The sequence below is a fragment of the Scaptodrosophila lebanonensis genome, unplaced genomic scaffold, assembly GCF_003285725.1.
Source record: "Scaptodrosophila lebanonensis strain 11010-0011.00,11010-0021.00 unplaced genomic scaffold, SlebRS2 tig00000024-arrow-pilon, whole genome shotgun sequence".
Lineage (NCBI taxonomy): Eukaryota > Metazoa > Arthropoda > Insecta > Diptera > Drosophilidae > Scaptodrosophila > Scaptodrosophila lebanonensis.
In genome coordinates, this window is record NW_022060538.1 from 15,934,418 (window position 1) to 15,949,512 (window position 15,095).

The window sequence follows — 15,095 nt, forward strand, 5'->3', positions numbered from 1 at the left end:
TTGTGGTGTGGGTTACATTTTCATTGTTGCCTTGTTTTACTTGGACTTTTTCGGCGGTGACGGTGGTGGCGGTTCTGGGCAGAAACAGATTGCCTGACTGACTTGACCCTCAAAAAAGGGCAGCCATTAAATGAGGCGACTTTGGCAAGGCGCTTAAAGTGAAAGAAATTGGGTGGAAAAGTGATGTCCACTGCCTGGCTGCGCATTGCTGGCCAGCATTGAAGGTGCTGCCTGGGGCGCCATAATTAGCTGCCTGTGTTGTTGATCGCGTGTGTGCCGGTAATCCTTTTAGAGCCCCGTCATGGAGCGGGAGGCGGGGCACTGCTGTGTGGAACAGTAGCAGATGCAGACGTTGTGCGAGCAGCCATAAAGTGAGCCACTAATTGTAAGCTGCAAAGCTTGAATTGAGGGAATAGGAATACTACTGTAGTAGTAGTAGTATAAGGGGGCAGTGCTGTGGAAACCGGAGCAGCAACAGAAACAGCAGCAGTCACTTTATTTTTACGGCGACTTTTAAATGTGGCCAATGCCAGTGCGCGTTTGGCTTTAATTGCAGGTAGCAGCTTAAGTGCTGCCTGCCTGATAACAGGGTTGCGACACACGCCTCAAGTGACTTGCCTCATTAATCAGAAACACAACAACAACAACACCAACAATAATTATTACACAAACAACAGAGATAAAAGTCCAGTTTCATTAAAATTAAATTTCTTATTTACAACAATGTTAACAAACACTAGTCAACACAATTTGGCTAATTACATAAACAACTGCCTTAATAAATGCAGCCATATATGTATATGTAGACAACGTTCTACATGTCCTTGAAGGCAATTACAGTTATGCCTCTATTAAATTAATTAGAGTCCTACTTATTAGACAGCCCTTTATTTGACCTTCTGCACGGGTAAATAGGTGGCCTGGGGCGTGTCTGGTGGTGGTGGTGGTATATAAGCCGCTGACGCCTCCAGCTCACCAGCAACACCAGTAGAGCTGATTCTGCCGTCGGTGGCACTCAAGGAGAAGGGTGCAGATTGTAGGAATTGTTGATGCTGTTGTTGTTGTCGTGGCTGCTGCACCTGCTTCGAAGTGAAATCAAGCACGGGCGCAATGCCGCCATTGTGGGATTGTGAGGAGCCACCCAGGCGGTCGTATTCTTGCTGAATAGTGCGCTGAGCGTTAATCGCATCCTGGGGCGTGCGATACTTGACGAAATGCACCTCCGGCTTGCTGGCACTCACATGATTGAGATTCTGCAGCTTATTGGCCAGACTGGAGAGGTCACCTTGCTTAGTGAGCACATAGATAGCCGTTTGCTGCTCAGATGCTTGCTTGGCCAGTGCGAGTGCGGCATTCTCTAGACCCTTGTTTTCGGGCGAACGGATGAAGACAACACGCAGATTCTTCTTCAGTGAAGCAGCCAAGTCACCAACACTCTTGGTGTCCTCAAAATCGGCTTCTGGTGCGCTGTAGGTGAAAAATTCTTTGTTGAACTCCGTATCGATTGGCGCATATTCGCCACTACTGGAGGAGTCCAGTGAGCCACCGCTACTCCCACTAGACAGAGTGTCACCAGAGAGTGAGTCACTGGAAAGGGATCCACCAGATAGAGAACTACCTCCTATATTTCCGCTGCTTGTACCGGCTGCATAATTGTAGCCGCCCACATCTGCTTGCGCAGCAGCAAGCAAAGAAAGAACCTTTAACAAAATACAAAAATGATTAAAAATAAAAATCTCCCGAAATGAAGATAATATATTCCAGCAAGGATGACACCTCTTGGTATTGCGACCTATCCATGGTCTCAGACTCCACAAATACAAAATATAGTAGAATGTGGTATTAGTCAAGTTAACGAATTGATAAGGCGTTTAATGGTGGATTTTAAAAAACACGCCGGTCATGCACATTGTTAAATCCTCACTTACAATTAAAGCATGCATTTTGGCTTCCTGTTATTGTTGTTGTTGCTGCTGATGTCGCTGCCTGTCTGAGGTGTCGGCAGTTGTCGCCTTGTGGTCACGCCTTGAGCTATTAAACGGGTATGTTATTGCTGGGCCGAGCCATGACTGTTTTTATAGGCACGGCCCTCAAACAGCTCCGAGCTGAAAACAACGGGCTGAACGAACAACTCTCTGCACATTGCGCTGGTCGTGTCGCTGTCGGTTCGTTGGCAAGTGACGCAAAACCGCAAAAACCGGCAACTGTATCCGCCAACGAACGCATTTTGCATAAATGAAATTCATTGCAAATTTCACCATCCACACAGTTCGAAAATGCCAGCAGCTGTGAATGAATAGAAATACACTCTGGACGGGACAGGCTATTAGGTAAATTTATGGGTGGGGGCAGAAATGGAGCAATGTCTAAAAAATAAAACGAATTTGCGGTATGCGCCAACAAATGTATTTTGCTTCGTTGTTTCGAATTGCATTTTTTCTTTTTCATTTTTAATAGGCCGCGCTATTAATTAATTAAAAACAACGTCAACAACAACAAATCATTATGAGTATCAAATGGCACCAAAACCAATTTGGGAATCTCTTGCCAATTAAAAATGAATGCACAAACATTAATTTTTCACGCTGTCAGTAGCGATTAGCATTTTTATCCACAATGCGTCTCGATAATAATGAGCGAATAGCATTGCTTGTTATTGATATCGTTTCGCAAACGCAGCAACAGAATCAACAACAAAAATTCAATAATGCTATACCATTGAAAAAAAGCAACAAACTGCTTATGTTAATTAAGTAGCGCCGCTTACGGCATTTTATAGCTTAGCTTTTGTCTCATTTTATTTGCATCTAATTAGTGTTGGCTATGGGACAGCCTGCTCTTCATAAATTTTTGTAGACATGTAAATAAAGCTGGCCATTGGTTTGCAAAACTTAAAGCAGTGTGTTTAACAAATTGCTTAATTTTGTTTGCAATATTTTCAATCGAAATTCGGTTGTTATACTCGTAGTCACACTAAGATTATTTGTATTATTGAACTGAGGTAAGCTACGTTTAATTATTATTATATGATTGGTTTAAAGTTGAACAGATTATTACCATATTTATATTGTCCATTTTCTTACAAAATTGGCAAATTGTGAAATATATACTAATTTCTAAGCATACAAATATTATTTTAGCTCACAAATCCGAAATTGATGCGTAGGGCATTCGAAATTCGTCACAATGAAATCAAATGTATAAGGCATTTATTGTGTAAATTATAATCATTAATTTATTTATTAATGTATTTATTCATTTATGTATAAAGACCAGTGACGAATTAAATTTCCATGCGAGGTAAAACACAAAAAGCCGTTTACAAAATGTATTGCATACCTTCGAGCGCATAGATATATATAAGTGGGGTATTGTGTGGTGTGCCTTCCAGTGCCCCCCAAACTGTTGATCGTAAGTACTTCTAAAATGAACTGCATTAACGAGCTTAACATTGACATAAGGAGTCATTACCATGAAAGCAAGGGTCTGGTTGTTGCTATTGTTGTTAATGTTGTTAGCTGGCGCAAAAATTTAAATCAATATAAATGCAATTAAGTTAATTACGAAACTGTGTATTTTAAAACCCTACACGCAGCTTAGTGATTGACGATAAATGTGCAATTAAGCAAATTATCCCAAAGGCGGGTAATGGCAACTTGAGCATGTGTGTGGGTATAAGAGAGAGAGTACGAAAGAGAGAGCGAAAAAGCAAGTGTCAAGCAACTGCGCTTTACTTGAAAGCAAACAAAAGTTAATTGCAAAATGCAGCCAGCAAAACGAGCGAACATAACTGTGTATACATGTGTGTGCATGTGTGTGCATGTGTGTGCATGTGTTTGCATGTGTGTGCATGTGTGTGCATATAATGATGGTAGCTGGGATACCCATCTGCACAAAAACTGGCCCAGCAGACAACCATTTATCGATAAATGATGGGAGCGAGGCTGAAGACGCAGGATGTGCGGCAGCCTGTAGGCACAAACGCATACATAAGTAGCTATTGTTGTTGTTTTGATTTAGCTTCTTCTTGCTGTTGCTATTGTTGTTGTTGTAAATAGCAAGCAAAACATGGGGGCGCATGCCATTAGCACAGCTTGCTTGTTCTTTTGCTGCCTGCCAGCCGTTTAGCTGCTTTAATGAAGTTTTTGCCGCAGCAATTTGGAGCACCAACTATGCGTATGCGTAATGCCAGAATTCTTGTTTCATATGCCACATACGAACCACCATATGTTTTTGGATGTATACACATATACAAGTATCGTACTCTAATACAAAAGAGCGAGCGAACAACTTTAGTGGCAACCTTCATCCGTCCTCGTGGCATTTCTTGCTGCCACTTTATAGTGCATAAATTATTCAATGGGCCACATTCCTCATGTATGTATGAATGTTGTGTGTGTGTGTGTGTGCGTCAGTTTGTTTATGTACGTGTGCATGTATGCGCAACAACAAAAAGTTGCTCTGTCAGTTATAACTTCATACGCGCCGCTATAGTTGTTCCTGTGGCAATAGTCCCCAACGAAAGGAGAAGTGAGCTAACCCGGTTTGAAATTTCTTGCCTGTTAACTTATTTGCGGTAAGTTGAGACACTTGTTAGTGTCCTGTCCTGGGGTCGCGGGCAATGACGAAAGATTTTACACTCGACTCGTGAATTGTTAATACAAATTAGTGGTACCCTGGGCAATTTACATACCCTGCGTCCGATAATTCAAGCAACCAAGCTTTCTACGCTGTACTCGTAGCTAGTGATGAAGATATACATAGAGTACTGTGATTTAAAGATTTCTTACTGAAGTTTATATTTTCCATTATCCATTTTGCAAGTAATGCAATGTATGTATAAAAAAAACAAAATGTTTCGAAAAGCAATATTGTAAGCTGTTTTATTCTTCAAGTAGTTTTCTGAATAAGTCGTGTCTTTCAATACGATCTGCGTTTTTATGTTCCGAAATCAAACTTGTGATATAAATAAAAAACCTTAAATATATTTAATTGTAATTTTGTAACCTAGTGACCTAGAGTCTTGCAGAGTGCCGTTACATAATTCATTTCAGTTCATACCATTTCCGAATGTAATTCTTTCGAATGAGTGTCTTTTTAGAGTTCATTCCCATTTTTTGAGTAACACATTAACACAGGCTTTGATTTTGGCCAGCATGGTGAAAATTACAAAGCTATCCAAGCCAAAAGTTTAGCTGGTAATCTTTAGATTGCGTATTCAGGCCATTCCCGCTGCTGCTGCTGTTGATGCTGTTGTTGCCTTGTTGCGGTTACTTGAACATCCTGCTTCCGATTTCAAGTTCCTTGTTTTGTTTTTATAAGAAATTCATGGCATTTGCACGTTGGACTCTGCCTCCACTTAAGTTGCTTTGCTTGTTCTTTGTTTTGGGCCATTGTGTGGGCGTTTGTGCGGAAAAGGTTTGCCCATCGCTTGGGCATTGGCATTTGACATGGCTCGTGGGTGTGGACTACAATGTTCTTGCGCTGTCTGTCTGACTGTCATAAATAGCAAAAGGGTTTTATGTTTGGCTTGGCCACCTTTCAAAGCCCCTCCCTTACATAATTTTGCCTGGCTTGGTTTGCGTTTCGAAACTAAATTAAGCTGCGGCTTTTGCGGTCTGGTCTCTGAGGGAGAAACACGTGCGTAGCGGTAGCCAAATACAAGACTTATCAATTAATTAAGCATATTTCTCAAATTATCGCCTCAAAATTCATACAACCTTCTGTCCATAGTCAAGTTTCTGATAACGCGGCCACACCTTCGCTATTCTTACTGGCATTTTGTCGCGCGTTGCATGTCTTTACGTTGTTAGCGATAAGTTTTGAATTGACTTCGTGAAAGTTGTTGAGCTGTCAATTGCTGTGTCAAAAGGTTAAAGTTCTATAATTGCATTGAAGCGAAATTTTCATAGTTAATGCCCAAGTATATATACTCGTATATGTATCTGTGTGCATCTCCTGTTCACATTTCCGCCTGATTTGCATTACCCGGGAAGTTTGTTCTGTTTTGAACTGAAGCATCCTGCCTTGACTGTCGTCGATGTTGCTTTCCCCGCTGTTGTTTCACAGCTCACAGTTGTGAAAAGTGCACTGCATAAGAAATTTTATTAAAATATCAACAGCAGCAGCAACGATCACGTGACTGCACTTCCCTTCTCCTGCTCACGCTCGTTCGATTCTCGCTGCTACTACTTTGGGTCGACAGCAGTGCTGTTGCTGCCACAGACACAGCAGCTGCTAGGTTGAGTCTCCGGTGAAAGCTGTCGAAGGCTTATGCGGATGATGTGCATTTGCTTTGAGTTTCCCCGTGCATTTGTTTGCGTTCTTAGTTAAACTAGCTTACTGCTCCTGCTGCTGTTATAGCAGCTGCTTTTGTTGTTGCTGCCGCTGGAGCAGTTACCGAAGTTTTGTGCTTTGCATGTTGCCTAATGGCAAGATGGTGCTGCTTCTCCGGCTGCTCCTGCCTGAACAACTGTTTGCTTTGTTGTGCGTGCGCATACCCTGCAAACATTCTGTAGCATACTTTCGGGCTGCAACATAAAATTGTTCGTCCACGCATGCACAGTTATAACGACCACACATACTCGTACTTGCTTACATTTTGTGAATATGCATGGGGCTGCTATAGGGCATGAAGGCTTCGTTATTGTGTGCCCGACCATTTGCATATTGGGCTCCATATTTACCCATTTTCTGCAGTCCCCCAAGCCGACCACTTTCGTTGGCATCGGAAGCACGTCTAAGCATAAATACAAACATATTCTGAATCACAGACACACATACACACAACAACAGTCTGTATGCACTAACTTTTTACCGACACCTTCCTTTATCTACTTATGGCTGCCTCCAGCAGCTTCTTCTGGTTGCTGCACAGTCTGCTTCCGTCGACATCTTGCACTTTAAACGAAATAATATTTAAATATCATTTGCTAAATTTTAAGGCATTTACTTGGCAATTTGCATAAGCTATTTCAATGCCGCATCATCAACAATAGCGTTGCAGTCGTCGCTATGCAAATATTTTAATTCTTGAAGTCTTTGTTTTAAATGAACGAAGTTAACATTTCACCCAAAGGGTGAAAGGCTATACTAGTTTTGTACGCATGAATGTAAAACACAGAAGGAGGCGTGGCAGACCCCACAAAGTATATATATTCTTGATCAGGATGAGAAGACGAGTCGATATATCCATGTCCGTCTGTCTGTCTGTCTGCCCGTCTGTCTGTATGAGCGCAAGGATCTCAGTAAGTACAAGAGCTATGATAACCAAAATTGGTATCAAGGTTCCTATAAGCCCTAGGCAGATCGAGTTTGTTTATTTTTTCTGATACACCCCCCCCCCCCACTCCCACGCAATTCGTGTTTTTATACCCTGTACCCGTAGGGTAAAAAGGGTATATTAGGTTTGTGCAATGTATGTAACATACAGAAGGAAGCATCTCCGACCCCATAAAGTACATATATTCTTGATCAGCATGACGAGAGAAATCGATCTAGACATGTCCGTCCGTCCGTCTGTCCGTCCGTCTGTCCGTCCGTCTGGATGAACGCGAGGATCTCAGAAACTATAAAAGCTAGAATAACCAAAGTTGGCATCCAGATTCTACTAGGTCCGAGTAAGGACGAGTTTATGTTTTTTTTTTTTAATTTTCCCCCCCTTCCCCCGCTACAGAATTTCGTCAATAGCGTCCACATTTCAAATGCTACCTAAACCAAACTTTGCACACATAATTAATATATAATTGTCTACTGTTGTTCAAAATTTTATTCAATTCGGTCAATTCTAAGAAGTTATTAGCAAAACAAATCCTCGCCAGTACAACCCCCACAAACTGCAGCAACAAGTTCGCTCTTCTTCTTCCTCTTTTTGCTGCTGCTATGGGCGCATATAACTCAGTGACGGAAGTTTACCTGGGTACAGGGTATTACACTGTCGGGCTTGCTCGACTGTAGCGTTCTCTCTTGTTTCTTATAACTTCCGTAATTCTCGGAATTTTGAAATCAATTATGGTAGGTACATCCAGTTAGTACTAATGTGTCCGTGTGCCAAATTTCATCATGATAGGTAAATTCTGAAGAAAGTTATAGCCATAAGTAAAATCGCTGCTCATGGTTCAACTTTGTGCTGCATACATACACGCATATAAACACGCATAGGTACGTGATGTAAATGTATGCTGTTTAAACTGAACATAAACATGTATTCTAATTTAATTTAATTAATTATTTTAATTAATTAATTCATTAATATTTTTTTTTAATTAAATTTAAAAAATTTTTTTTTTTTTAATTTTCCTTTTTGTGGAGAATACAGGCTATTTTACTGTCGGGCTTGCTCGACTGTAGCGTTCTATCTTGTTCTATTTGACTACTGTACAAAATCAGATTGTTGTAGTCATTTTAATTTAGATCTCCTAACACGCACATTTAATTAAGATGTGGGCACATTTTAATAAATCAAGCCAAACCATGAAATGCAATAAGGCGGCTGTCAAATGCAACAGCAGCGGCAACTGATGACCCATAAAGTGGTAACAAAATCAAATATCCAAAGCGTCTGTCTGCCTGCTTGTCTTACTAACTAACTGAATGACTGACTGACTGACTGGCTGACTGACTGACTGAGTGGCAGACCGACTGCTGCAAACTATTCAGACGACAAACAGTTGCCAGCAGCACATTCGAAATACGATATATTGAAGGGCATAAAACTTTATGGTCCGCAGTATTTGAACAAGTGCTTCGGCACGCACCATGACTGTAGCATGGTGTTGTGCATATGTACGTGTATGTGTGAGATGTGTGTGTTTATGTGTGATGGGTGTTGCCACAGGTAATTTCACTGTCATTTTGCATTTGTAATAAAGCAACACATCGTGACACACGTCGCTGTATAAAAGGAGCCAGCACGCCTGGCTTGGGTAATTACGTGGCAGCCGCCGACAATGCCATGCGCTCAATATTTGAGTGTGAGTGAGCGTCAAATATATACATACACGTATATAGTATATGTATGTATATGTAGGTTTGTGGAATATCTTACAAATCCAACTGGCAGAAGCAGGGCTCATTTATATGCCGCTCAGACTTCTTATCAAATATGAAACAAAGTCGTAACGGATAATTAGAGTTACAATGTGAAAGTGTGAGAGTGTGTATGTGTAGGTATATGTGTGTGAATGCGTGTGTGCGTAAAGTTCGCATTTGAATAATGCAAACTAAACAGCTTTTTCATCTGGCAGCTACGCGCGAAATCCATTAGAATATGAGGTAGTCAGCAGCCAATAAAACTTTAATTCAAATGGCGATGATAAAGACCTAAGTCTTGCACACTTGTAGCTGTGTCTGTGTACTCGTATGGTGGTGTGTGTTGCTACTGATGTAGCTGCTGTGCGTGCGTTGCATGTGCAAAAAGCTCTATTGTTTAGCTTTCATTTGGTGGGGGCGTTTTAGCACATCAATCATAAAATGCAAATATTTACGATTCTGTTTATGTGCGAATCGATGGGCTGCCTGCTCTCACAATTCGCACATTTAACAACCACGCAGAATCACACATACACCCAATTTCGCAGCTTTTACGATGCCGGGACAAAATTAAAAGGTTTGGATGTAAGGCGTGTAAGGCATGAAGAAACAATCCATAATTTTTATTTTATTTCTCTTTCCAATGATATTAGGTTTAGTTCCCTCTTATGGGTCAATAATGCAAGATACCTGCTGTTTCTGATCATTTTATTTCCTAATGTTAATTGAATTTATCTTTTTTTTTTTTGCTTTGCAGAAACTCATCCAACCGCAAATACCGGCGGCACATTAACGAGAATGCGCTTGGCATTATTCGAAGCACACTGAATAGTGGCGGATTTGGACCACAGCCGCCGAATATGAATAAAGAGCTGGGCATACCACCTAATGCCGGACCCATGAATCAGTTGGCGGCCGGCTATCAACGTCCGTTGTCACATCCAGGTGGTGGCAGTGGTGTGGCTGCTGCCGCAGCAGCTGTGACGGCAGCGCAACAGGAAAAGGGGATGTTCAGCATTAGTCAGCTGAACATTGACCTTACCGAGCAGCATGTGGACCCCAATGGACGCATGGAGATCACCTGTCTGTCCACAATACCCTCAGCAGTAGGACAGGGTGAGCAGTATGCCGATTACAAAACGTTCTCGGTGAAAGGTAAGTGAGAAATAGAGCGCCCACCGTAGCGTATGCGCAATATGTATTTATTTTGCCCTACGTGTAATGCTATGCAAGAATAATATTTGTTTTAGGGGGCACAGTCCTAATATGGTTAAAAAACAACCACAGCAACAGAAACAGCACCAACCACAGCCCACGCACATGCTACTACGCTCCATAAAATGAGCTCATCAAAAATGTTGTTTGCATGCCCACCAATGCGAAATGTGAATTATGAAATGTACGAGTATGTATGTAGGAAAGAATCTCTGTCGCATTTGATGGGCTCTCTCCGGCCTTACTTTCACTGGTTGTCGCTGTTGCCGTTATTGTTGTTGCTGCTGTTAATGTTGTTGTTCTTGCCAGTCATTTTCACAAAATAAATTAGCATGATAATGCTGCTGGGTTATCCACAAAACTTTGGCATGGCCCTGGGCGCCATTGTCCCATTTTTCCCATTTCCCATTTCTGCTGGTGCTCCTGCTGGTGATGTTGCTGTTATTGTTTTCGTGATGATTCTTCTGAAGCCTAGTCAGTTGCAAGGACATAAAGAAGATGATGGTGAAGTCAAAGCAAACATAGCTGTACCTTTTGGTGTCGCTGTTGTTGTTATTGTTGTTGCTCTCACAGTCGCCTTTCCCTGGCAGTTTGAAACGCGCTGTAATTTATATTTGTGTCGCTGCCAGTGCCAGAGTTATGTGTATCAGCATGGGCGTAGCCAGGATTTAGTCCAGGGGCAGCAAGATTTTTTTGGCAGAATTTTTTCTATCTTATTATTTGCACTATACAAAAAACACATGAAAAATATGGAAAAATAGGGAAAAATGAAATTCAAGATAATGCAAATTTGAAATTTCCAATGCAATAAAATGTAAATAAACTTGCTAAAAAATAAGATTTGTGATCGTGGAACTAATATAAAGTTCACCCGTGCGACATCGAGAGTGTACAATTTAACAATTTGAAATTATGTTTTCTTACACAAATGATAAATTTTTGTATACCTACGTGTACATACTTTAAAATTATTGAAATCTAGATGAATTATACCGGCGGCAAAAATAATAAAAAGGCGTGCAAACGGAGAGAAAAATATGTGATTTTTCTAATGAGTGCTGCTCTCAGTTTGAAAATCAATTTATAGTATCAAGTCTAGTTAATTTCCTAAAAAGAATTCGTATTCTTCTCAGTTGAATAGCATTGTTTTACAAGTTAACATGGAATGGGAGCCGTATCTGGGGTCGGGGCAGTTATCAAAAGAAAGTTATGGCAGATAAAGAAATCTCAAATTATTTTGTTTCGACAGTTCAGAACTGAAACTGCATTTTCTGAACTGTTAAACCAAAACTATTTTTAAGAGATAATAATGCACAACGTTCTAAAATTAGTTGGATTAATATATATTGCCTCGATAAAACCAGCGAACTGATGGCAGCAAAAACAACTTATTTGCCACGTTTGTCCCGTTGTCCAAAATCAACCTTAAAACCAAATATAGGGCTAGTTAAGAGTTATATGTTGAGCATATTAACACAATGTTTTCATGCCCATATATACTTATATAGGTATATATTTTCAACATTATATCTTCACAGCAATCTAGTTGATAAATTTACCGTAGCCATAAAATGTATTTTTTTTTTTTTTGAGATTTTTTTACAATGCGGCACAAATTCCAAATTTTTGTTCCGTTCAGAATCTAGGGGGGGGAGGGGGGGGGGGAGAGAGAGAGAGAGAGAGAGGGGCAGTTGCCCGCTTTGCACCCCCCTCACTACAGCCATGTGTATCAATGTGCTTCTGTGTCGAGACGCTGCTGCCTGAGTGTATCACGTCTATTCTGTTTGCCTACGTTTAATTTCCATTTACTCAGTCCACCGACGCGTCGGTCGTGCAAAAGGTTAATTTATATCCTATTTGCTGTGCTTTGTTGCCCACATTGTGCCAGTTTGCACTTGCGTCGTTTACTGGCCAGTTCCAGGACTTTATCAGGAATGGTGGTGCGGCAGCTGTAAATTGTCTTAAATTATATGAAATAATTTGCACATTTGCAACCTGACATCACTAGCAGCACTGCTTCTGGCTATGGGCTGTCATTTGCCCCCGACACTTAACCATAGGGCGAATGCGTGTAATTTATTGTACGCAGCTCAGGGTCGCTTAGGTGGCCACTTCACATACGTGGTACGGCAAATGGCATCAGTAACAGCAACTACAATTCTAAGAATATTTTGTCAGCCCTAATTGTTTCTTATGTGTTTGGCAAGTTCTCTGAAATTAGCTTTCGTGTGCGCCCAAAAGTTGCCAAAAGTGGCCAAGTATGCTCTCAAGCAGTATAGCAATGAGAAAAAGTAGAGTAAAGTTGAGTAAAGAAATGTGAGTTCAAGAGTGCACTTTGCAGCTTCATATAAAATGAAGGAATATCTGATACGTACATCATTATGCAATGCTTTTAATTTAAATGTTAGGATTGTTCATTACAAATGTAATAAACTGATACAAAAAGTTTGATATTGATAGGCAAATAGCATAATATTGATTATTGTATGTATAAGAGATGCCAATAGAATGTCAACTAAGTATTCTATAGTTAGATGAAGTCCTGCTAATTAGCTTTGAATAATTATATAACCTGTTTATAAATTGCGAATTTGTTTCATGATGGCTGGATGATGCAACCATTCACTGTCCCTGCCTCGGCTTTCCAGGAGAAGATCAGAAAAGCTTTTCCTCCACACACTTCCACTTACCCATCCGCCACAGTCGTCAAACTACCTTTTATTTTTGACTTTTTAAAGCATCGCCAATAATGTGTTTGCGTCTGTGTGTGTCTGTATTTCCATTTGCAGTTGAAGTTGAGCGACAGCAGGCATCCTCCACATCCACGGCTCCGCCCAGCATCGGCATGGCGGCACTCGGCAATGGCAACGGACACGGCAACGAGACCTCCGCAGGCTGGCGTGCGCGCGGAGCGATGTTAACGCACATGTGGTCGTTGGCGCAGCTGTTGCTGTTTGTGCTGCTTACGCTGGGCTACTAAAACGGGAGGGCAGGACGGGCGGAAGAAGCTGCCAACAGTGAGAGTACACCACCGACACAATAACAAAAAAAGGTATAGCACAAAAAAAAACAACCAAAAAAAGAGGAAGGCAACAAGTTTGTTTTTTTATACATTGTACACCACATTTAATTTATTTCAACGACATGCGCGCAATCGAGCAAGAAAATTAGCACAAACCAAAACAAAATAATGAGAGCAAGACAGAAATAAACAAAAGCGAAAGGAACAAAGAAAAACCAAGGCAGAATGAAAGAGAAGAGAAACAATCCGACATACTATATAAATAAAAGTAATAATAATAAAAGAAAACGACTGTAAAAAAGCGCCCGATGTGGTGCGCAAGTTTGTGCACATAAAACAATAATTTTTTCGCCCACTCCGCCGCCCATCCACATAGGGTCGATAAGTTTGGGGTTGGGCGCTGCTTTTTGGAATCCAATTTAAATAGTTTACTTGTAAATAATTGTAAATGAGAGCGACTGGCTAGGTACGAGTAGTGGGAGCAATTTCGCTCCTATGCACTTTTTTGTGGCCGCAATGCAAAGTAAATGTTTGTAATTAAGTTGCAGCCGAATAGAAACAAGCCAAAAAGTTTCATTTGGCATTTCAGTCAGAATTGTTGTATAGCTAATTGAACATGGGATTTTGGAACGGGGCGGCGAGGGCTTAAGGCAGTAAACGGCACTACAACAAATACATATTGTGTACTTGAGAACTAAGTATATATTAGGAAACTGTGTGGTATAATTTTTATCAGTGGAATCGAGTGGAATTATAGTTGATTTGGTTCCTCGATAATGCTTGGGCTACCATGAGAGCATTCTCCATATGCCGCCATAAGATAAAGAACAACAAAACAAATCTTTAGAGTTTATATTTAAGGCGTTTTAAAGCAGCAGTCATACAGCTTCGGGCCAAAGTACCTAACAGAATTAAATAAATAAAATTAAATGCGAAAACATAAAAAACACAAACGAAATATTTTTTATGGTTTTGTAGCGCTGGAGCCAGCTAGGCAATGGACAAAGACATAGGGTGTTAGAGTATCCTAGGCTAAGTGTGTACAAAAGAAAATTACAAAAAAAAAAACACAAAAAACGAAACAATGAATTTAAGCGCTAGCAACCAAAAAAGAAAACCTTACCTAACCACCACCAAGACATAAAAAGGAAAATGGAAGAGAGTAAATTAAACGTTTAAATGTAATATAATTAGACAGTTAAACCAAGAAGCTTAAAAATACAATCAGTGTTGAAAACAAAACAAGAGACAAGCAAATGGAAGAAGTGGGCGCAGACTGCACGTCTCGAAATGGCCACCTTTAATGGGTTAACCCTAAGCTTCTGGGTCGACCGCGCGCACCCCTGTCCTACACGTTTCTTTCTTTTCCAGATAGAAGGTAGGCAGGCGCGTCCGGAGGGACCGGAACTTCTTCTTATTTATTTGTTCTCATTTCGTTCCTTATTTTTCTTTATATAAATGGCCGTGGTCGCATTGTAGTAGTGAGGACCTTGCCCCTCTCCTAGGGGGTAGCGTTTAAAAAGTAGTTAGGAAAATATTTGCCATTGCTTCTCAGCATTTGGTTCGAGCGGACGCGTTTTAATACCTAAGTACATAGGCAACGTAAGGATACATATGTAGATGTAAGTGCGTACACAATATATACATACACTAAATTATATTTAGTAAATGATTTTTCAAAATGCTTTGAGTGTCTATTGGTGTGGTAACTACTAAACAACATATATAGTATATAGTATATATATATATATATATATATATGCTAGCCTGCTGTCACCGTTTAAATAGCAACTAAAACCTAGCACCCCGGCAAAGTAAATACGTGTAA

General features: G+C 40.6%; 2 protein-coding genes across 2 annotated transcripts in view; one reads left to right on the forward strand and one right to left on the reverse strand.

The window, feature by feature from the left end:
• Positions 1 to 13,255, forward strand: part of LOC115621400 — a 58,920-nt gene extending 45,665 nt beyond the window's left edge. The window contains exons 8-9 of the mRNA XM_030515044.1: positions 9,788 to 10,185; positions 13,035 to 13,255. Of these exons, the coding sequence (XP_030370904.1) occupies positions 9,788 to 10,185; positions 13,035 to 13,225 (589 nt within the window). The 3' untranslated portion in view covers positions 13,226 to 13,255. The remainder of the gene's footprint in view (positions 1 to 9,787; positions 10,186 to 13,034) is intronic.
• LOC115621875 lies at positions 888 to 1,943 on the reverse strand. Its single transcript, XM_030515701.1, has 2 exons — positions 1,929 to 1,943; positions 888 to 1,700 (listed from the first exon to the last, which is right to left on the reverse strand). The coding sequence occupies exons 1-2, from the start codon at positions 1,941 to 1,943 to the stop codon at positions 888 to 890; spliced, it is 828 nt and encodes a 275-aa protein (XP_030371561.1).
• Positions 13,256 to 15,095: the final 1,840 nt, after the last annotated feature.